Source organism: Caretta caretta, chromosome 7, assembly GCF_965140235.1.
Source record: "Caretta caretta isolate rCarCar2 chromosome 7, rCarCar1.hap1, whole genome shotgun sequence".
NCBI classification, from domain to species: domain Eukaryota; kingdom Metazoa; phylum Chordata; order Testudines; family Cheloniidae; genus Caretta; species Caretta caretta.
Window position 1 is genome coordinate 56,845,683 of NC_134212.1, and position 24,380 is coordinate 56,870,062.

The following is a 24,380-nucleotide window of genomic DNA, read 5'->3' on the forward strand; positions in this document are numbered from 1 at the left end:
CTGTTATTTATAACCACACTACTTGTAAAGAATATTTATCCTTCTCTTTCTAATATGACAGGTTTCAGAGTAGCAGCCGTGTTAATCTGTATCCGCAAAAAGTAAAGGAGTACTTGTGGCACCTTAGAGACTAACAAATTTATTTGAGCATAAGCTTTGCATCCGATGAAGTGAGCTGTAGCTCACGAAAGCTTATGCTCAAATAAATTTGTTAGTCTCTAAGGTGCCACAAGTACTCCTGTTCTTCTTTCTAATATGTTCACCCAATCTCAACTCCTGCTTAATGAAGCTCTGTAGGAGTTTCAGGGTTTACCTACCTGCAAGCTTTGGGAGCAGGCTACCCTGCACATCTCCTACCCCATGGAGCAAATTTCCATAGGACCCCAAAATTGCCTCAAACATCACCACGTTCTGTTCCCAGAGCCAGGGCAAAGAAGTGTATCTTGCAGGTCAACACAATGCAGCAAAGAAAATTAACATGAGAATCGCCACTCTGATACCCTGGTAATAAGGCCAGTCTAAGAACCCGGACAGCGTATTTCCGTACAACAATGGAACTGTGCAAGACAGGTTGCTCCTCAGGGCAGTGAGAGCCAGAAAATGTCAAGGAGCAGACACTACATGGTCTCTAGGAACTCCTTAGGGTCCTTGGCTCCCCAGCCAGCTTAAGTTCCCATGTTCCTTTGCTCCCATTAGCTCAATACCTTGATTCCTGCCTTCCTGTCCCTGATTTGCCTACTTTCATGCCTCCCTAAAGTCCAAACGACTGTCTGCAGAGCTTAGCAAGAATCGTAGGCTTAGTGCAGAAGTCAGTATCTGGCCCTCAGTTTCTGGGGATCTTCTAAGAGCCACAGTAGTTCTTGAGGATTTTAAAGAGTATAAGGAGGCCTATTTGGAGTGAAATCCACACTGGGAACTGTCGAGCCAAAGCGGGGCAGGCGGGGGGAGGCTCGGATACACTCAATGAAGCCAGACCAGGTGCATAAGTATAACCGGGTTTATTGCCAAACTATAATAAGCTTCCCAGCCTTCACGTGTTACTAAATATGTGCTTTCCAGTAACCAAGCAAGTAAGCAAGAATCAATGCTTACACCCCTTCTTCTATGGATAGTCCCGGACACTCAAGCCTTGTTCTTGAGGGCTTGTAGCAGGCGCTGCTCCAGCTTGGGGAATTCCTGGGCATCCACAAGGCCAGGGTCCACAGGTGAGACTGTTCATCTAAAGTAATTCACATAGCTGTTTTTTATCATCATCTCTTTCTAAGGGGGGGCGTGTACATCCACAAGCAGGCTCTGGCAGGAAACACTACTGTTTTCTATTCCCACACTTAACCCTCATTGTCTCTTTTCTTGTTTATCGAGTCGAGTGGCTGCAAGCCAGCCTGGCCGGTCAAAGCCAATTCACTGCTAGCTCCCCCCCGAACTATTCTGTAACAACAGGCCAAGGTAACTTGCGGTCAGCCTCAACAGGAACATGTAGGAATTAGGGGAAGCCACTGTATGAAGACTCCAGGGAGTCAGCAAGGGAGCAAGGGTGATGCTAAGACCCAGCAAGGCAAGGGGAACTTCGAAACTTCCATAGGGCTGGAGGGATCTCTGGGGCCATGTTAAGTTAGAGATGCTTGTGTTGGGCTCTGGTGAGGCACTGCTGCTGGTGGCTGCCCCCTCCCAGATATTCACTCTATAGTACAGGGGTGGGCAAACTATGGCCTGGGAGCCACATCCGGCCCTCCAGGCATTTTAATCCGGCCCTTGAGCTCCCACTGGGGAGTGGGGACCGGGGCTTGCCCCGCTCCAGCGCTCCATCCAGGGAGTGGGGTCTGGGGCTTGCCCCACTCCGCGCAGATTCCAGAAGCAGCAGCATCTCCCCTCTCCGGCTCCTATGCATAGGGGCAGCCAGGGGGCTCAGCATGCTGTCTCCACCTCAAGCATGGCCCTCGCAGCTCCCATTGACCGGGAACCGTGGCCAATGGGAGCTGCAAGGTGGCGCCTGCAGACAGGGCAGTGGGCAGAGCCGCCTGGCCGCACCTCCATTGCTTGAGGTAAGCACCACCCAGAGCCTGCACCCTGACCCCCTCCCATGACCCAACCCCCTGCCTCAGTCCTGATCCCCCTCCTGCCCTCCGAACCCCTCGGACCCAGCCCAGAGCACCCTCCCGCACCCTGAACTCTTCATTTCTGGCCCCACCCCAGAGCCTGCACCCCCAGCCAGAGCCCTCCCCCGCTCCCGCATCCCAACTCCCAATTTTGTGAGCATTCATGGCCCGCCATACAATTTCCATACCCAGATGTGGCCCTTGGGCCAAAAAGTTTGCCCACCCCTGCTACAGTAGCATCACAGGTCCCAAAGCACCATTTTCATATATTAAGAGTAAGAAAGCAATTTCTTGCTTCATGGCTCCACGATTCTTCATCTTCTCCTTGAGCAAAGGAACGGTCATGCCAGAACACATCATGGATCTGTCATTTCTGACATTCCATCTCCAGCCATGGCCAGTGCTTGGGCTGTCAGAAACTGGCGCAATCCAGCCATAACACTGGACATAGTAAGAGTCCTTCCTGCATGACAGACACGAAGCAGCTACTGCTGCAAAGAGCCACGCTACCAAATTCACTGTCCGGTGGAGAGCTCAACACCAAATATGGAGATGCGAACCTGTACAAAGCTTTGCAGCAGGCAATAAGATCTACTCTGTACATCTTTGGCTCTGTTACGATGGTGTGGCTGCTGTGGTTCGGAGCAGTGAAGATTTGTATTTTAAAATATTTAATTTGGGTAAACTATTGCTTTTTTAAAATCTCATCCACAAAAGCCACAGTCCAGTATTCGAGGCTATCTTGGACCCTGCTTCTCTTTTTTAGGACAATTAGAAATACATCTGAACCTGAAAGAGAGTGCTTTATATACCTTTATCTCTTCTGGGCACTTCTCATTAAGATGTTGCAAGGTAAGGCTGGTGACCTTGAGTGAGTCAAAGTGCAATGTACAGAGTCAGCCTGAAGGAATGATCAGAAGAGTAAATACCGACAGTGTTTCAGAAGGAGTCCATTAGCCAGTGGGAGATTTCAGAGAGACACTGAATCTTCACAGTGCCCTGCAACTAAAGATCTCAGTGCTGACATCCTCACAAGACAGACTATTCTTAGCTTCGTTTGGAGTATGGGAAATGAACAGAGTCATTCATGCCATACTTGATGCCTAATATGTGCCAGGCTTTAGGCACCCAAGTTTGAGAAGTTTGAGCTACATGATTTGCCGAAGCTCATGATCACTGTCAGAGGCAGGAATAGACCTCTGGGACTTGACCGATCATTTGGAGAGCTCTTCTGTACCTACTGGACTATCAAAACCCCAAAATGCACTAAACTGACTGTGTAGGAAGTGGGGATACTCCCTCCTGATCAGCCCCCCTCATGGTAAGTTTATGCTTAAAGCATGAGACTGGTACCTATGCTGTAGCTTATGTAGAAATAAACAGCAATTATTGCAGTGTTACATAACTTGGAAAAGTCCTGCCACACTGTGCATCCCAGGCCTCTTGCAACAATGACACGCAACTATATACTGAGTTTGTGCCGTTAGTGCTTGTTGCTAATCTCCCAAGGCATTTGCTACAATAGTTTGTTTCATGGGTCGCAATAACCCACCATATGGATCAGACCCACCCCACCCTTCAAAGGCTGTTAGGAAGTCAGAATTTGACTATGATTTTTCATGGTGTTGATGACCCCAGGCATTAATGTCAACAATCAGGCAAGCTTGGGGGCCCTCCAGAAGGGAATTCCAAGGCAGACAAAGGGAGAATGAGACTAAGGAGCAGCATTATCCCACCCCTCAATTATTTAAATTTATTACTGGCAAGAAGTGCTGGATTGGAAGCCCTGGAAACCCAGGCCCACCATCTACTCCCCGTTCCAGCACAGGGGCCCTCTAATCAGCAGCCAAGATCTGCACTCCTTCCTATTCCTTGTTCCTTTTCCCCTGATCCTTCTCCTACATTCCTTGCTTCCCCCCTGTCTGGGTTTGTCAGCCTCCCAGTTCCTTCCTCCCATGGAGTAACTGTGGACTACCTTCTATGGTCCCAGCATACCTCCCTTCTCCCAGACTACTGTCCTGCAGCCTCCTTCTGTTGCCAACTATCTGGCTTTATACGACCCCTCCTGTTCCCGCCCAGCTGAGCCTCATGTCTGATTAATCAATCCCTGTTCCCTAGCTCCTCCTCCAGGTGTCACTTACAGGTTAATTGGGCCTAATTTACCCTCTCAGGGCCAGTGTGGGGAATACACCCTCATACCCATATAGCAGGACAGGTAGTACCAGGGTGGGATAGATCCTGAACTCTGTCTTCACGCAAAGATGCAGGAGATGATGAGACCCATTTGTTGAAGAAAGTCCATTTTGCTGCAACCATCTGAACTCTGCTTGCAGCCTCACAGGGCCTTACCGCTTAGTGACAACATTTTCAAGAGCATCTGATAAATACTTTCACCCACAACTCCAGGTTAATGGAGTTTTTGGAGTGGTCTGGAAACTCTTCTGTAGTACTAACATTATAACAAATAATAAATCTTGCTCCGAAGAGCTTACATCTTAAACAGATGGGAAAGAACTAATCTGTGCATTGAATGTTCCTTTATTGTACATAGTTACTCAACAGGAAGCCCTGAATCAGTGACAGTTATAACTTGATTTTCAGCACTGGGAAAAATCCCCAGGCGGGCATGTGCTTTTTGATGTGTTGCCTGCTCTTGGTTAAGTGAGGCAGACAGAGTGAACCATCTGTCCCTTCACTCTTGAAGTTTGGGGCACACGGTTCATAACAAGATTCTGATATAAACAAAGAGACAAAGCCAACTCTAGACTACAACTCAGCCCTATTGCAGCTGTATTCTCCTTGGAAGCACTTATTCAGGGAGCTGCACTTCTGCCTCAGCTTTCCTTTGAGGGCCTTACTGGTTCTTCAGCTCTCACAGATGTACACACTGGAGTGAACTCCCCGTCTGCTGGTGTTCAAATGTGGCTACTGCACCCTGTCCCAGATCGGCACACTAGGCCTCTGCCCAAAAGGAGCAGTAAGGATAACTGAGTCTCAGGCGAAGCAGGATTCTCTCTAGGCAAATTATGGATGAATAGGGATAGCCCTATCTGGGCTGTACATATGTTTACCTGGCGGCAGGAGAGGCTAGCTCTCCAGGATTGCCAAGGGCAGTGTGTGGCTATGTTTGTAAAGAGCAGTATTTAATAAACGATCTTGGAGTCATGTCTGGAGGAGGAAGCCCCCTTGCTTGTGCACCTTGGTTGGGTTTGGAGGGAAGCCCCTGCTGGATTCAGGCAGGCTGTTGCACTGCTTGTGTCTTCGAAATGACGCTAGTGGCCCTACTCCGAGAGCAGGACTAAGAACATGGCCATAATGGGTCAGACCAACTGTCTGTCTATCCCGGTATCCTGTCTTCTGATAGTGACCAGGTCCAGATACTTCAGAGGGAATGAGCAGAACAGCAATTATCGAGTGATCCATTCCCTGTCAACCAGTCCCAGTTTCTAGCAGTCAAAGGTTTAGGGATGCCTAGAGCATGGGGTTGCATCCCTGACCACCTTGGCTAATAGGCCTTGATGGACCTACCCTCCATGAACTTCTCTAATTCTGTTTTGAACTTAGTTATACTTTGGCCTTCACAACATCCCCTGGCAACAAGTTCCACAGGTTGACTGTGCGTTGTGTGAAGAAGTACTTCCTTTTGTTTATTTTAAACCTGCTGCCTATTAATTTCATTGGGTGACCCCTGGTGTTTGTGTTATGTGAAGGAGTAAATAATAATTCCTTATTCACTTTTTCCACACCAGTCATGATTTTATAGACCTCTCTCCTATCCCTCCTCAGCCATCGCTTTTCTAAGATGAACACCCCAGCCTTTTTAATCTCTTCTTGTATGGAAGCTGTTCCATCCCCCTAATAATTTTTGTTGCCCTTCTCTGTACTTTTTCCAATTCTAATGTATCTTTTTTGAGATGGGCGACCAGAACTGCACATGCGGTATTCAAGGTGTAGGCAAACCATGGGTTTATATAGTGGCTTTATGATATTTTCTGTCTTATTATCTATCCCTTTCTTAATGGTCCCTAACATGTTGTTTGCTTTTTTGACTGCCACTGCACATTGAGCTGATGTTTTCAGAGAACTGTCCACAATGACTCCAAGATCTTTTCTTGAGTGATAACAGCTAATTTAGACTGCATCGTTTTAAATGTAGAGTTGGGATTATGTTTTTCGATGTGCATTACTTTGCAGTTATCAATATTGAATTTCATCTGCCATTTTGTTGCCCTGTCACCCAGTTTTGTGAGATCTCTTTGTAAATCTCAGTCAGCTTTGGACTTAACTATCTTGAGTAATTTTGTATCCTCTGCCATCTTTGCCACCTCACTGTTTACCCCTTTTTCCAGATCATTTATGAATATGTTGAATAGGACTGGTCCCAGTACAGACCCTGGGGGGACACCACTATTTACCTCTCTCTATTCTGAAAACTGACCATTTATTCCTATCCTTTGCTGCCTATTTTTTAACCAGTTACTGGTCCATGAGAGGACCTTCCCTCTTATCCCATGATTCCTTACTTTACTTAAGAACATTTGGTGTGGGACTTCGTCAAAGGCTTTCTGAAAGTCCACTATATCAACTGGATCACTTTTGTCCACATGCTTGTTGACACACTGAAAGAATTCTAATAGATTGGTGAGGCATGATTTCCCTTTAAAAAAGCTGTATTGACTCTTCCCCAACATATCGTGTTCATCTACGTGTCTAATTTTGTTCTTCCCTGTAGTTTCTACCAATTTGCTTGGTAGTGACATTAGGCTTACCTGTTGTTGCCAGGATCACCTCTAGACCCTGGTTAAAAACTTGGCATCACATTAGCTATCCTCCAGTCATCTGGCACAGAGGCTGATTTAAATGAGAGGTTACATACCACTGTTAGTAATTCTGCAATTTCATATTTGAGTTCCTTCAGAACTCTTGGATAAATACCATCTGGTCCTGGTGACTGATTACTGTCTAAGTTGTCAATTTGTTCCAAAATTGCTAATTTACCAGTGAGAACTGCAACTTCATAAGGATTTTGGAAAATAACTATGTTCTCAATTTCCTTTTCATTCAGCGCGCTTTTCCAGAGGAAGGGGCTGTCAAGGGGCTGTGCTTTGTTAGGAAACCTGCTGCACTTCTTTGGCTATATCTTCACTTCTGGTGATGCTTAGAGTACAGACACTGCACGACCAGCTAGCATGGGTATAAAGAGCAGTGCAGTCGGTGAGGCGTGGCGTAGATGGGTAGAGTACAGATACACCAGAACCATAGGGTATATACCTACATGGCTCGCTACGCTCCGAAGCTAGGTCTTCCCCCATCTACACTGCTATTTTTAGCGGTGTAATGCCTCGCTGCTTCCCTGTTGCCGGAGCCTTTCCCCGCTGCAGTGAAAGACTCTGGCAGTGAGGAAAGGCTCTTGCGAGGTCTGTGAGTAGAATTTAGTCACGGGCTTAATCCAGCTCCCCCACATTGGTCCATTGTTTGTGCAGAGAGGACTCTCTCCTCAAGCACTCTGCCATCCTTACCAAGCCTTCTGTGCAGATACTGGCTTGGTGTGTGGGCTGTGACAGGTCTACTAATCCCTCAGTAGCCACTGTGGGTGTGCTGCCAACAACTACTCGATAAGCAGTGAAACAGTCCTGATGAGGTTAACTTGTCCTCTCAATTCCCCTTTATTTGATTTATAAGCAGAGACCGGTGCATGTTTAGACTATAAGCTGTGTGGAGAAGGTGTGGGAGAGGCCTGTATTTTGAGGCAAATGCATGACTCAGTTTACGCACTCACTTAGTGTGCTGACCTACCATAGGCGCCGACTTTTATTTTTCCCCCGGGTGCTCCACCCCCACCCCGTCCCTGCTCCAACCCCTCTCCCGAGGCCCCTGCTTGCCCGCCAGTCACTGCTCTCCACCCTCCCGCAAGCACCTCCCCCAGCTTCCAAACAGCTGATCGGCAGCCCTGCCAAACAGCTGTAGCTAGTGGGCACTGAGCTGATGGGAGCCTGGGAGCACTCATGGAGTCGGTGCCTATGTGACCTACTAGGTCTGAAGATGTTAATTCCTCCTCTTGGGTAAGGGGAGTAAGGGATGGGTAAGGCCTTTTGTTTTGTTTTTGTTTTTTTAAATTTCCCAGGACTTTATTGAGTTTTATAAAAAAAAATTAAAAATGGGAGAAAATTGGGAAAAAGAGTGGGTGATAGGGGAAGGGTGCCCAGTACTCATGGGGGAGGGGGATGGATGATACTCCCCACATAGCAGTTGAGGAAGCACTTTACTCCATGCAGCGGCAGTCAGGGGACCTTGGCGGCTCGGACTTGCCCCCCTGCCTGTTTTGCTGTCCCACTTTGTGGAGGAAGTGGAGAGGGCCATGCTGAAGGGATGGGCTCAGGAGGGGAGTGGAAGGCTGCGACCCTTGAACATTGAGCTTTGGCCTGCTAAACCCAGGGTTGACCCTTGAGCATTGGCCTGCTAAACCCAGGGTTGTGAGTTCAATCCTTGAGGGGGCCATCTAGGGCAAAAATTGGGGATTGGTCCTGCTTTGAGCAGGGGATTGGACTACATGACCTTCTGAGGTCCCTTCCAACCCTATGATTCTATGAAGGCATGTCTGGGGTGGTGTGAACTCTCAAGAACTGTCCACATGCAAAAGGAGTTGCCTTGGACAGACAATGGAAGACGAATGACTGGTCATTAACTTTTAACGCCCGGCAGAATCAGCCTGAGTGCAACTTGATACGAAGAATGGAGATGCTGGGGGGAGGGTGGTCATGAGAAGTCAGCGGACCAGTGCAGGGGGGAGACATGGAAGGCTGGCTTTAGGGCAGAGGCAGGTGAGGCGGCCAGCATGAACTTACATGTAAGCTTTGCTGTCTCCATTCTAACCTAAGGACCCTTTAATACTGTATTCCAGTTGAGTGCTTAATACTGGCTTGTTTGGAAAAGGCTGTCCTGTGTCGCTGCAAAACATCTACTGGTTGTATGGCTCTGGAGAGGGCTGAGTCTCCTACTAGGTTCTTTTGGACTTGCTGGAAGAGCCACGATGAGGGACAGTGGTGCCGAAGCTGGGCCCTTAATCTCAAAGTAGCGGAGCCACACCGCTCCCCCTTCCTAAAAGTGGAGACCTAGGGCCTATACATTCCCAGAGAGCCTGTATGAAGGTCAGAGGCCAGGCGTGGATCCATGACGGGGTGTATGTGTGTTCAGTGCTATGCTCAATGGGATCTTTCCTTTGGGTTCTATCACAACATAAATTAATTGCCTTTTAGTCCATGCTAAATTTCATTGATTGCCCTTAAAAAGGGGACTATGTCCCGACTCGCGACCTGAAGGCTATTAATTCATATCTGTCTGAACCCAAAAGCCACTACTCAAAGCTCTTCTGGTCCCTGCTGCTTCCCCTTCCACCTGTGGCTGCTCATATTACCACTGTGTCTTCTGCTTCCCTTTATTCCAGTCCATGTTTTCCTCCTCGCTTTCTCTTCTCTGGTCCCTGCACCTCCTGGCTTTTCTGGCTGGCTTTTTGTTGATCTCACTGGTCTCAGAAATGCATGCTGCATTTCTGGTCTGCAAACTCCCACTCTCTTCCTATCTCTGCTTACCAGTATTATGAAAGTAACATGGAACTCCTTGTCATTACAGTGCAAACAGCCTCTCTTGTTCAGTGACCAAGCTCTGTCCCTCTGCTTTTTTGTTCAGCGATAAAACTAAAAAGTAACTTGAAAGCAGAGTCTAGGGAATGTCCACCCCTGGAAGAGTGAACCCGGTAGGTTATTCACTTGGATTAATTTTTAACAGACTGCAGAAGGTCATGAAAATCTCTGGCAGTCTGCTGAGAAGACCATCTTTTCCTTTCAGTGATATTTCCATAGGGCCAAAAATATAACAAAGGAAAAGACTCCTTATTTTGGGATCAAAAGTGCTCCATATATAAACTGCAATACAGTGTATGTTGATTTCTAGAGCACCCACTGCCTGAATAACTAGGTGCTTATTTACAAAATTAAACACAACTGAGCTTTACAACTACTCACAAAGAAGAACGGAGCAGAGGTTGGTTCTGTCAATAGACCTGTTAGCAACCTGGTGGCCATCTCAGTCCAAAAGAAAACACAAGTTCTATGAGACACGAAACGAAGGCAAAACCAAAGAAAGGCTAAACTTAATTAGGGTGACCAGACAGCAAGTGTGAAAAATCAGGACAGAGGGTGGGGGTAATAGGCACCCTATATAAGACACAGCCCAAAATATCGGGACTGTCCCTACAAAATTGGGACATCTGGTCACCCTAAACTTAATAGGCCCAGCTTGCTGGCCTGAAAGGGAGGGTGGCCTAGCCTGTTATAAACCATTCAAAGTCATCTTTATAGAACAAATAGGAGGTCCTCACGCTGCCCGGAAGAGCTGGGCTCATTGTGGGTAGGACACACATGAATGTAACAAATGGGTTGCTGGGGGAAGTGAGGGCGAGGCTGGTTGAAGATGAGAAGTGGAGGGGGCTGATCAGCATGGCCGTTCCTGCGGCCACTGAGACAGTTATCGGGGGGTGATATTAGGATTGTTCCCTTACATGGAACAAACGTAGACTGAACAAACGCAGACTTGCCTTGTTCCTTTTCATGGAAAGTGAAGTTTGGGCTGGTCAAAGGTGGTGACCCTGAAGATGGAATTCTGCAGCATGAGGCAGTTGTCTCCACCATAGGCACTTCGCCTTTGCTTCCCTTGCACTGTGTGAGCTTGGTCAGATCACAGGTCAACGGGAGCTCAGCGCCATGAGACTTTAGTGTAACAGGGGTACAGAACCCCTGTAGGGAGACAGTTCATCCTCACACAAAGGCATTCTGGGGGGATGGTGGGGAAACTATGGTGGAACTGAGGGCAGGGGCACCCAAACGGGGGGGGGGGGGGCGGGGGTCAGGGGGCCATGGCCTTATCACTTTTAAAAGTGGACAGGCTATGCCCTCCCAGTTTTTACAGGCAGAAGGGGAAGAGGGGGCGGAGAGGAGTGAGCAGGGGAGCGGGGTCTTGGGTGGAAGAAGCGGCGCAGGAGCAGGGCCTTGGGGGAAAGGAAATGGTGCGGGGGGAAGAGCCGTGGGGGGAAGAGTCTCCCCTGTGTTACTGTTTTCTCTCTTCAGAGTTGCTCCACTTGTTACATAGTGCTCTCTTATCCCACCACTTGAGGTCAATCGCACCTGCTTCCATTTCCCCTGACAGTGCAGGAACTTGGGGTGAGCCTGGACCAAGCTCATATCCCTTGTGCAAGGCAGCAGCATTCTGGAGGCGAGTACAACGGAGGACAGGGCCTCGCGTTTCCAGCTGTAATTCTGCCAAAGTTCCTTGTCACTTCTAGGATTTTACCAAGTTTCTGGCAAATACAGCTGAGTTTGCCCAGTTAGATCTGAACTCATTGTCCAAGTGGAGGTGCCGGTCCACATGTAGGCTTTCACACTCATCCTTGGTGTATTGACACTAAATTCGGCTGCTCTTTAATCACCCATAAGGGCGCAAGCTTAGCGGATTCATTATTCAGTCTGTCGGGCTGGTTAATGCTAAGTCCTGTGAACCCTATTAATATCTAGAGGCTGAAGTACTCGGGACAAGTTGCAGACTCTTTCAGTCAGCTCACATGCCTAACTTCTAAGTACTAAGAAACCACAGCTGTCAGCTCCATGCAGATAAAATCAGTGTAGTCAGGAGGAAATGGATGACAGCCCGGATGTATGTTCTGTGTGTAACAATATTCAGTATATTAAAATAACTCGATGCTTCCCATTGGCTTATATTTCTAGTAAACAGTTAGGATAGCAGGTGGCCAGACCAAGTTTTTCTCATGTTTTTGACTGGGAGCTACAGATGCACACTGATATTAAACAGCCCAGCTGGCTGTGAAGCTGATTGCGGAGGGCTTGGCTGGGATGGGAGAGACACTGCATGGAGTTGCTCTCTGAGACGTGCAGCTACTAGCACTGCCTGGATGTCCACCCTTCAAAGGGAAATGCAGTGGGGTTGGTAGGACCATGGTTCCTTGCCTGGCTGCTGTTCTCATGGGTACTTCAGAAGCCGTCAGGCCTGGTTTTGGGGTAGTTTAGTTGAAGGGGAGCAGAAAGGGTCCTTCCCTACCAAGACCGAGATTACAATAATTACTGACAGAGGAAGCTCAATTCAGGTATTCCCTTACTGATCAAGGGATCAGACCCTCTCAGTTGTGGTCTCTCTTATCTGGATGTTTTCACTTATAATTATACCCATTTTGCAAATATAGATGGTGGGGTGTGTGGTGGGGGGAGTCGGGTCACTCTTCAGGTGCCTGGATGGTGTAATGAGGCCAACTCTGCCTGTCCCTTTGGGTCTTTGCACTGCCAGGAATAGTAGAGTGGACTGTGCTCTGCCGCATGCATGTTCAGGTATCAGGGATGGGGAGCTCAGTCTTTCCGTATAGCCCCCTCAGCGTTGCCCAGTTGCTTTCAGGGGAAGTTAGTCAGGCAAGGGTCAGGGTTTTCTGAATGAAAGAACAGGTGAATAGTTCATATCCAAAGTTCCCCCAGCTGGCTGCTCCATCAGCAGTTAATCCAGTAACTGATTAACATGGCTCGCTCTGTTTTCACTCTACCTAATAGCTCTGTTTCCATAGCCTCCAGTCAGGCGAAAGGACTAGGACTCTGAGGAAATGCCCTGCAAGATCAAACCATTCAGAAGCTTTAACAAATCCCAAATATATTGTCAGGTGGCTCTCCTTGACCACTGTTTTCATAGAATCATAGGGCTGGAAGGGACCTTGCTAGGTCATCTAGGCCAGTCCCCTGCACTCGTGGCAGAACTAAGTATTATCTAGACCATCCGTGACAGGTGTTTGTCCAACCTGCTTTTAAGAATCCTCAATGACGGAGATTCCACAGCCTCCCTTGGCAACTTATATCAGCACTTAACCACCCTGACAGTTAGGAAGTTTTTCTTGATGTCCGACCTAAATCTCCCTTCCTGCATTGCTCAGAAGCCCATTGCTTCTTGTCCTATCTGCAGAGGTTCAGGAGAACAATTTTTCTCACTCCTCCTTGTAACAACCTTTTATGTACTTGAAAACTGTTTAGTCCTCCCCCCAGTCTTCACTTTTCCAGACGAAACAAACCCAGTTTTTTTCAATCTTCCCTCATAAGTTCATGTTTTCTAGACCAGGGGTTCTCAACCTTTTTCTTTCTGAGCCCCCCCAACATGCTATAAAAACTCCATGGCCCACTTGTGCCACAACTGTTCTTCTGCATAGAAAAGCCAGGATCAGCGTTAGGGGGTACCAAGCAGGACAACTGCCTGGGTCCCCATGCCACAGGGGACCCCATGAAGCTAAGTCAGCTTCAATTTGGGGTGGCGGGACTCAGGGCCCCAGGCTTCAGCCCCATAAGATAGGACTTCAGCTTTCTGCCCTGGGCCCCAGCAAGTCTAATGCTGGCCCTGCTTGGCGGACCCCTTGAAACCTGCTTGCGGCCCCCCCAGCAGCCCCGGACCCTGAGAACCACTGTGCTAGACTTTTCCTCATTTTTGTTGCTCGTCTCTGGACTTTCTTCAGTTTGTCCACCTCTTTCCTGAAATGTGGCGACCATTACTCTACACATTACTCACAATTACTCTACACAATACTCTAGATTGAGGCCTAATCAGAGTAGAGAGGAAGAATGACTTCTCGTGTCTTGCTTACAACATTCCTGCTAATATATCCCGGAATGAGGTTTGCTTTCTTTGCAACAGTGTTATACTTTTGACTCATATTTAGCTTGTGATCCACTATGACCCCCTGATCCCTTTCTGCAGTACTCCTTCCTCGGCAGTCATTTCCCATTTTGTATGTGTGAAACTGATTGTTCCTTCCTAAGTGGAGTACTTTGCATTTGTCCTTATTGAAATTCATCCTATTTACTTGAGACCATTTCTCCAGTTTGTCCAGATCATTTTGAATTTTAATTCTATCCTCCAAAGCACTTGCAGCTCCTCCCAGCTTTGTAGCTGTGATCAAACAATTCTAGTGAACTAGAGAGGCCTGAATCATTGTTTCTTTTATGGACGCTGTGCTGATTGTCCACATTTTATTGTGCTCATCTAGGTCTTTGAAATCCTGTCTTATCCCGTCTCAGCCAATCTTCCTGGTGCTGAGGCAATCTGAGCGGGCTTATGGTTCTTGGGGATTGCCCTTAGTACCTTAAAGACAGGTGCAGCCCCTCCAGTTCCCTCCAGAACCCTCCAGTTCTCACAGCTGCTAACAAAAACTTGTAGAGTTCCTTCAGCTCCCTCCCCACTCCCGCAGCTAAAGGGAGATGTGCAGAAGGGGTGTTAGCCCCTGTAAGCAAGCAGAAGGCTCCACCCACAGGGGTGAGGGACTGTCTGGCTTGGGGGACTGATGCTCGGGATGCGCTTCCTCAGCTAGGGGAAGTATGTAACCCACGTGCTTCCTGGGTGTGGTGTTCTGTCCCATCTAGTGGCACCAAGACCACTTAGAGAGAGAGAAATTAATGTGTCTGCTCTACAGCCATAGCTAAGGGCCATATGGCTTTTAGCTCATGCATTTAACTCCAGAAGGCCCAGGTTTGATCCGGCCTCCTGATGACCGGGGTCTGTCAGTGTTACACAGGTACTGTGCTCCACCTCAGAAATGGTGGCATTTTAAGGGTGGGGAATGATCCCTCTATACTCCAGGGTGCTTTGGGATCCCTCTGGATGCCAGGCTTTGCATAAATTTCAGGGATTTTAAATTGTTCCTGTAACCAAGTCACACACATGATTGCTCAGTGCAGCAATTCCATCCTCTCAGAGGTTTGATCAAATCAGGGACTATCTCCGAGAGATTATAAAAAGTTGGTTCCAGTGGGACTTGTCCGAGCTCATCAGGAATCTCTGAAGCTGTGCTGTTTTGACAACAGCCTGGAGAGAATGGTCCGGGGGCAGCTATGTACATTGAAACACACTTGCAGAGAGACAAATAAGAGATGGGGGGGGGGGGGGGGGGCGTGTTTCGTTAGGTCTGTAGCTATTCCCAGAGATCTCATTTGTCTGAACATACTTCTTTGTCAGTTTCAATTACAACAAACTTGTACAGCAGGAAATAGAAAACAGCTGATGGTGGGAGGCAGTCTCTCAAGTGGCTTGTATTTTCTGATGGCCAATTCGATGCACTTGGGCCTGATCTTTCAGAGGGACTGAAAAACCACAACTTCAGCAGAAGTGGATGGGATGCTCAGCGCCTCTGACCACTAGGTCCAAAGTTGGCACCCAAAATGGAGTGGAGTGATTTTTAAATTAGGGCAGTTTCAAGCATTGATTTAAATTTAAAGTCTCCATCCAATTTACATCAATTTTAAAAAATAAATAAAAACGAATCTGAAAACTTGTGCTATTGTAACCTTAGACTACAGTGTTGTAACTAAATGACAAATGCTGGTTTTTAAAATACCACTATTGTCAGGGTATCATTTCTTTGAGTTTTGCAATCCTGCTGGTTCAGAGACTTCCAGTTTTGTTCCAACACAGCAAGCACTTTGGCAGGTAGGTACCTTCACTCATATGAATAGGCCCATTGACTTCAATGTGACTGCTCCCGTGCTTAAAGTTAAGCCATGTACATGAGTGTTTGCAGAATTGGGGGTTACAATTGTATTCTTTTTTTCATTACGTTTAATGGGATATAATCTGTCACTTCAAAACAAAATTGCTCCAGTGTAGACAATGAAAAACCGTTTAAATACAATGCATAACAAAGTTATCATGACCGCCACACCTGGGTGCTTTTGACAGCCCACACTTAGGAGCTGAAACTAGTCTCAGTTTTTCCCCAGGTGACTTCTTATTATTTATTTGTATTGCAGTAGCAGCTTGCAGCCCCCGCCATGGCCCAGGTCCCCATTGTGCTACGTGCTGTACCAGCACAGAACAAAAAGACAGACAGCCCCTGTTCCAGAGATTTACGATCTGAAATCAGTGGGGACTTGTGCTCCTAATGGAACCTCGTTTAGCCGCTTCAAGCTTTCTTGACTTACGAAAATTAAGTATATCAAAAGGTATCTGGAAATATAGCATGGGCTGTTGGCTTACCAATTCTGTTTAAGTTTAGTATTCTCACTGTGAGAAAACTAGCAACGTGTACATTTTAAAATTAATGATTTAAATAAGAAATCAATCATTTAAAAAAATCATTCCTATTCCCCCAAGCCAGAAACCAGTCATTTCAGAAAATTTTGGCCATGACTTTTCTCACTGTAAGAATAGCAGGAACCAGCTAAACAAAACTCAGAATTCCCTGACATCATGGCAGCTTTGTGATTAGTTTTTGGCAAGGGAAGGTAGTGACTTCACTTCTGATTCTTCAGTGGTGTAAACTGAGTACTAGTCATAGGTGACAGGCCTGCAAACAAACATCCTCTGTCCACACCTTGGGTGCAAGATGGGCAGCGGTTGTACAAGCATCCTCTGTGTCCTGTCAGTATGCTGAAGGGGCTGCTTCTTGTTGGGACAGGAGGGTTTCATCGCTGCCCAGCTCAGTTCTTGGTGCCTCTTCTGTGACTGCCAACAAGACCAATTCAGCTGGTTGACATTTTTGTGGATATGGATGTTGTCTATGGGAAACTGGACCGAGGCCCCCATTCTTCTTCTGAGGAACTGTCATGGTGACAGGGCTCACTGCACCTCTGACCTCTCCACTCCCAGGCCTTGTGCCTTCACCTCTCTCAGGGTGGAATCCTGTGCTTGTCCCACTCTTAGACCAGACCTGGGGTGACAGCACGCTGGGTATAGGCCATGCTTACCCTGCAGGTCCGACTGAATCTGTCCCCTGCAGTTCTTTTTGGGAGCATGTGAGTGGAGGTGAATACAGAGACCAGGCAGCCTTCGTAAACCACAGTATTGTTTAATCTTAATAGCAGGAACAAAGCATAGCATGAGAGAAAAGGATTTTTAAAACAGCAAGGGGTCTACCCACATGTCTGTTTTACATAGAGTCCTAGGCAAGCCTATCTTACCTCAGATACCTAAGCTCTGGGAGTCTGGATCTCAGTCTGTTCCTCTTATCCTCTCTCTGTCCCTATCCTTGATGGCCTCTCTTTAAATCTAGCCAAAGTTCCTTGTCATCTTAGCTCACATACTTGGACCTGCTGCTTCAAACCAGTCTGCAGAGGGTCTGAGCTAGAGCAGCACCGTGATTACCTCTTGCATTGTTTCACGTCTTTGCTGGGAAGTGAATATCTGGTTCCACCCCCCACCTTCCTTTCCTGGGTGCCTTTCCCGACAACCCTTTGATCTTGACATAACTCAGGGTATTCCCATAGTAGCAATTGCAATAACCTGAACAAAATACGGTAAATCCCCTTACAAACATATACAACACACACAAATTATTACAGGCAGCTACAAATCCATCACGGCAACCGTAGGATGACCTTCAATCAACACCAGCCTGAGGAAATGTTAGAAATAGCCCTTGAGCAGGACTTAAAGACATATGTCGGGAGCTGGCCTGTTAAAAAGATCCAAGCTGGGAATCAGGGAGCTACTTCTCTTCTTGTTCTTTCTAGTAAAAAGAGCAATCTTAACTTTGTGACCAAGGCAGTGATTCCTGGGGAGGGGGATGGGGTGGGGAAGGAAATAAATAGAACAGCGGATAACGGAAGACTCAACACGTTTTGTGAGAACAGTGGCAGACAAATTCTCTCTCTCTCTCTTTCACACTCACACACACTGGATAAAGTAATCATATACCTTGCACAGAGAAATAATACAATAGAGACACTGAGATAATTGAGAGGCTTTGACACAGACACAGTAATTTTATACCTACAGGATAATCAAGAAGGATCTACACAGAGAATAATAATTGAATTGTTTAGCTTTCTTTAGCTTTCCTTTCTTCCTATTGTCCCGAGACTCTTCCACTCTCCTACCCCCCGGCCCCCCAAGGAAAGCTTTCAGATTTTTCCTCCCCCCACCCCAAAAAGTCAGTATGAATAGCAAAATATATATACCATGTGATGGTTGTGTTTAAATAATAAGGGGGGGGGAAAGGAGAAGTTAATGATGAACAATATATGGCCAACATACAATAAGTTGTTTAATATTGTTAATTCTGTAATAAGAAAATCCCTATACATGTCAAGACAATGTAATTGTAATGGCTTATTGTAAATGACCCAAAATATCAATAAATAAAATGCTCCCTCCCTCCTCCTAAAATGAAACAAAATGAAAAACAAGCAAACAGAAAACCCCACCAACCTGAGTGGGGAAGTATGATACACTGGCTAATGTGTGTACCTCTATCCCTTCCTCTGTCCGCTTGCTGGACACAGGATGGAGTAGCTAAAACTAAGTGCTCATCAAGAGGCCTTTAAACTCTGGGGGCCAAATTCATCCCAAGCGCAACCAGGGGCATTGCAGGTGCCTTGGCGGACCTGTGGGAATGGAGGGGGCCCAGGCCTGGAACAGCAGTGAAGTAATGAGGGAGACTGATTGGGTTGGAGCAGAAAGGGTGCATCCAATAGTCTGATGTAACTCTCTGTGGTGAGCAGTACAAGTAGGCCCCCAAAAGCAGGCTCATCACTGGCACTAAGGGGGATCAGTTATCCTTTAATTGCTTTGGGAGAGGAGTGTGAACTGTTAGAATCAGCCCAGCTGACGACCAAATTCCTGTAACTGATGTTTATGTCGTCTCATTTTCATATGAATGGGGCTGTTGAATAAGCATATTCAGTGCCGCTACAGCAGTTCTGTGGAGCTGTATGTCGCTGTGAACAAATGCAAACCAACCCCAGACGTCCCATTACAGGAATAAATGAGGAAACTCAGTCGATTCCCCTTTCTTCAACTAGATCTCCTTTTCTGAGTTCTTGTTTAAGAATTTCAGCAGGTTCTCTTTTAAAATGCTTTGAGGTTTGTGTGTTTCTCCATGCATCCATGTATTTTTAGTGCATGAGAATGGCCTAACGGGATTCTGTCTGCTTTGTTTAGACTCTGGCTGCGATTCTGTGACTGATACAGAGGCAGAAGACGAGAGAAACCCAGTTTACTCCAGAAAACTTGCAATGAGTCAGCAGCACGGGACATCCGAGAGCACCCTGGGAGACCTGGTGGTGCAGCCTGACCGCATACGCTGTGGGGTACAGTATGTCCATTTCCTCTAGCGTTCTCGACATGGGATTGTACTGAGCACTAGCGGCTAGTGCTCTGCATTGCCCTGCTGGAGATGCAAGCTCAGTACTTTTCCTTCAGCCCCACCCTCAGTGTCTCCATCTCCTGAGATTCCTTTCCACAGCCCAGAAACAACACTGCGACACTCAGTGTCCTACGGTTGTCCTGGCTGCACTGTAAAGCCTCCGATGAAGACTTAAACAGGGTTGCCACCCAATCTGAAGGTTGTGGAAGAGGCTCAGGCTTTTATGGGCTTATTCAGGTTGGTGGGATGTAGTAAGTCGTGTTGGACTATTTGCAGGTTCTGGGGTTAACACACCAACTTGTCAGGGTGCCAAGGCATTTCCTGCAAATTATCTGGATCAGTTTCCTGTCTCTTCTGAAAAACAGCATCTCTGTCAGCACAGCTCATCTCCCCCGCCTCTCTCCCCGGATGTAGAGTACTGTGCATATGCCCCAGCAAACTCTGACACAAGAGCACCACCTAATGGAGCACCGACTTCACTTCCCTCCGTATCTGGGGGTACATGTTCTGGTCTGACCCAGCCTGATACTGCTTAGTTTGAGATCTGATGTCCATGCAACTTGAGGAATGGACTGTTACAGGAGACTTGAAAAACACAACAGCTAAGTAGCACTGCAGTGTTGCAATTTGACCACCAGTTTACGTTATTTCCTTTTCATGCATTGTGGAAAAGGCGCCAGCTTAGCCTTTTAGTGCAATGAAACAAGGTCAGCAACTCGATATGTTTCCACACTCGTCTCGGTGTGGCCAACTCCCACGCTTTTATAGTTTCTCCATATTTGGAGTCTGTTTTAAAGCCCCAGCTCCTGGAGTCATGTGACCATGGGACACTCAGCTTTTATTTAGAGTTTCTAGGCTTCATGATTGCAGAGAAGCTTGAAAACATGAGCCATAAAAGCACAGATTAGTAGGCAACTGAGAATCCAGAATCTGTTTAACAAGAATTTTTAAGCCATTCATATTTTTGCACCTGACTCTTGATTTTTGGATGCTAGGATTTGGCAGTATTGTTGTCACCTCGTCTAAAATGGCTTCAGCATACTGGGCATTTCTGGCTCAGATGCACAGTAGCAAAATACGCTCCAATGTTCAGGGAGGGGCGGAGAGGGTGGCGGGTCTGAAACTTGCTCTTAGGCCTTTGCTTCCAGATCTGTGGGCGCCGAGGGTGACACGGCTGGGACAAGGGTTTATTTAACTGCAGCAGCCATGACCCCTAGTGGTCGCTGTGTGTAACTGAATTTGAGCTTCGAAGGGAGTTCCAAGCTTTACCTACCTGTAGCCCAAGGCTGTGCGTGGTAGCAGCTGAACACGAAGGAGAATGAATGCTGCTGTTGAACTGGAGAGGTGCCCTGTGTGGCAGAAGCATTCCTTAGCGGGACGGAAGGGTGGCGGGAATAGATTCAAAGGCAGTAGCTGACTGTGTTTTGTGAAACGTCCTCGCCCGTGACTGAGGCCGAAGATCTTTGTGTGCTCTCCTTGGTATGACTGCCGTGGGGACAACCCCACCACAAACAGCAAAGTTACCTGGGAAGTTGGCTGAGCACTGGGCAGCCTCAAGGTCTTGTGGGGCTGAGCATGCTGAAAAAAGAAACCTGGGGTATGTTTGGAGCTTCCTGGACAATGTACTTACGTGGGAGTGATGCTGCTCCCATCTCTGTGCAGTTATTGGACAATCCATCGTCTCAGCGCATTTCCGGGTTGCATCATCGCCTCATGCATTACCAGCGCTATACGCGCTATAAAGCTTTATCCATTTCTCATGCCTTCCACACGGTGATAACAGGCCTTCATGAATTAAGCCTCGCAACAACGTAGGTAACTCACCCCTATGCCTTTGTTTCCTCCTGTTTAAAATGAGGGTGAGTGCATTGTCCGAGGTGTCACCAGCAGTGGCTAGGAATCTCCAACTCATGGCATGATACAATCATTGATGATCTAAGACTAAGGGGGAAATCAGAAACTGAGGTAGGCTTTTTCTGTCATCTTTGGTACCTAGAAATGGCTGAATCCTCTACTTTGGACAGGCTGTATCCCACGGGCATGGTTGATTGATCCTGGTCTACTGCATAAGAGACTGTGAGCATGAAAGGACCTACAGGATACTGGTAGATTACAATTACTGTAGTCGGTGACCTGTTAGTGTAATAAAATGCTTAAGTTTTGTTACACTAATAGGTCATCGACTACAGTCATTGTAGTATAATTAAACCATCCCCCAACGAGTGGCGGCGGTAGCTATATCCACACCCGTGTTTTTGTCGGTGAAACTTTTGTCAGTCAGGGGTGTGTGTTTTTTCAGAAGTTTTACTGACAAAAGTGATAGTGTAGACAAAGCCTGAGAAGTTGTGGATTATAGATCACGATGTAGACAGGGTCCAATATTTGTTTTAGGGGTTGTCCTTCACATGCTCTTGAGCCTAAGGGAGTCATTTATGATGCTAATGAAACCGATCTCGTGCTCTTATGATATTTCATTTCCTAGCTAGTGGATGCCACAAGCACCGATTTCATGTTTTCACCATATAAATCGCATCCCGAGGCATTAAAACCTGTCACCTAAACACAGGTGCAAGCACCAGGATGTCTGGCAGTTTCACAGCATGCCCCAGTCCACTGTCTTCAGCTTTATTCAGCCACCCACAGAACCCAGATACAGAGCCCTGTGTGTGATGCTGAAATCTGACACAGAAGAAGTTTCAATCACTTGTAGTGGGTTACTTTTTCCAAGTGGTGTTTAGAAGCCCTGAAAAGGTGTCCCCATTGCTCTGAGCTGAATTCAGCACTGGGGAGAGCAGTGCTGGGGTTGCAATGAAGAACGGCTCCAGGATATTGTGAACCTACATGTTGTGATGCCTTTACTCCTAGGTGCAGACAACACTTTATATTATCATGAAATGTAAACTGGATTGTCAAGTGAAAACAGAAGCTGAATTCTTTCCAGAGAATGCCCAATCTGTGCGTGTGCCAGCCAAGATGGAAAATGAATACACTGTCTCTGTACAGGCTCCTGGTAGGTAGAACTTCTCCCTCTGGGAATTAAACTGTTGCAGATGGGAACAATCTAGAGCTTGGAACACAAAAAGCTAGAGGCAGGGAAATCACAAACTTCTGCTTCCTCCCAGCTCTGCGTCTTAGTGTGGGATTGGTAGAGTCCCTTGTCCCCTGTGCGTTTGTGTCCCCAATCAGTAAGGTCACAACTGTAACGCTGGCCCTCCTCATTGGGAGTTTTGAAGAACAGTTATGGCTTGTAAAGCACTTGGAAGCTGAATGAACCCTCAGAAGTGCAAAATATTATCACCGCCACCAGGGCATCAGAAAAAGATTGATGCCAGTAATGGTGTTCTTTGTACGGAATGGCTTCAAAGGACACAGCAGGGTAGTGTAGGCACAAAATATAACTGCTAGGAAAGTTTGACATTTAAGCAGTTTTCGTTAGCACTCTTTGTGTTGAGAATTTCAATATCCCTCAAAAGGGTAAAAAACACAAAAGCAACAGTGCTTCCCTAATTCATAGGAATCCACTGGATACTGAAAGTGAAACTTGCTATGTGAAAAACGAGATCCACTTCAATTTAGGCTTACACAGTTTCTTTTAGCCTTGATTATGTATGTTTTAAGACAATGCTAGTCTCACCTAGGAATTACATATACATGCAAAAACAGATAAGGCAAGAAAAAAAATGATCAAGTTACCTTGCTTGGGGCCAGAGTGATTCTTAAAGGCTCTGGTCTCTACTATGTTCAACTCTTCTTCCCCTATGTCTTCTCCACTTCCTTATTGTCAGTCTCTATCTTTTATTCCCTGTTCCTTAACTTTGCGCAGACTCAGTTTACCAAGTTACCTAATCTGTGTCCTTATCTAGTCTAAACCACTAATTTATCATATGTAAATCACAATAACTAACCTCCAATAATACATTCGTGCTTATCCTGCGAAAACTTACTTTTCTCTGTCTGGTTTCCAACACATCTATTCTCTGCTTTCAACCCCACTGACTCCATCCAGTTGTTTTTATCTTACAGTAGTTGTTTATTCTTCTTACTGGTATGATTTTGTGGTCTTGGGGTTTTTACACATTTGCTTGTCTTGCTGGGAGGGAAAGGGTGTGCACTGGATTTACTCCAAAGCTACTAGCTCCCTCTGCTTCATCTTGTTGTCTGCATAGGCCAAGAATTTTACTGATAAGATACCCAAACCAATTTTCTTATCAGCACAATCTGTACTGCTGCATCCGCCGAAACACATACAAAAAAACCCATACCTTTCTATTTCCTAACAGTAATATATATAATCATTATTTAATATATATTTGTGGTACATAATTCATTACACAAGTCTCGAACAAACTGACTAGTGTAGCTTGCTCTTTAATTCATGCAAACCCGTTTATTTGTTCTGGGTTTGTAAAAAAACCAAACTGAAAGTTACAAACCTGAACTTAAATTTTGGACCAAAGTTTAGCAATGGGGTTTTCGAGGCATCTTTATAAATTTGTGGTAGCTTCCCAGTAGGGTGAGTTAACATCCATTTTGATTTCTTGAGTCAAGTGGTGACTCTGTTGCTTCATTTGAGAAAAATGTCCATAATTAGAATTGGGCAAAATTTTTCATCTCAAGGGTTTGTTAACCACAAAACGCACATTCATGTTGACCAAAACATTTTGTGAATTCATGTCAAATTCACAAATGGTTTCGCTTGAAAAATAAAAATCAACCGAAAAAGTGGAAACGAAATGTTTTGATTGTTCAATTTGAAATGATTTTTCATTGAGAAAGTTGCTTAGATTTTATTTTTAAAAAAAAATTTTAAATCTCAAATGAAATAACTTCTTTTTCCAACTTTTTGGTTTGCTGAAAAATGTTAGTTTTGACCAGAAACAATCCTTTTTCCCTGGAACAGACAGCAAATCAAAACATCATTATTTGCACGTTATGTCATAATGTGACAGTCTGAGGGACAGAGGGACAAATCATTACACCTGTTCAGCTTCCCTGAAGTCAGTGGGTAGAAATGGGGAGAACTTGGCCCAGCAAACGGTTAAGGTAGTGTGTCTAAAACAAGACTGTTAACTTAAATACCAAGGCTGTCAAGCGATTAAAAAAATTAATTGTGA

At 46.3% G+C, this 24,380-nt stretch overlaps 1 protein-coding gene across 3 annotated transcripts in view; it reads left to right on the forward strand.

Annotated features, from left to right (window-relative positions):
* The window catches only part of PIK3AP1 (phosphoinositide-3-kinase adaptor protein 1), an 81,319-nt gene that overhangs the window by 22,574 nt on the left and 34,365 nt on the right, over nt 1-24,380 (forward strand). For 2 of the 3 annotated variants that reach the window (XM_048858801.2, XM_075130718.1), the window contains 2 exons: nt 19,062-19,210; nt 22,132-22,276. In XM_048858801.2, the coding sequence (XP_048714758.1) occupies nt 19,062-19,210; nt 22,132-22,276 (294 nt within the window). Of the gene's footprint in view, nt 1-8,157; nt 8,179-19,061; nt 19,211-22,131; nt 22,277-24,380 lie in introns of those variants that run through there. The other variant, XM_048858803.2, reaches the window with a different exon arrangement.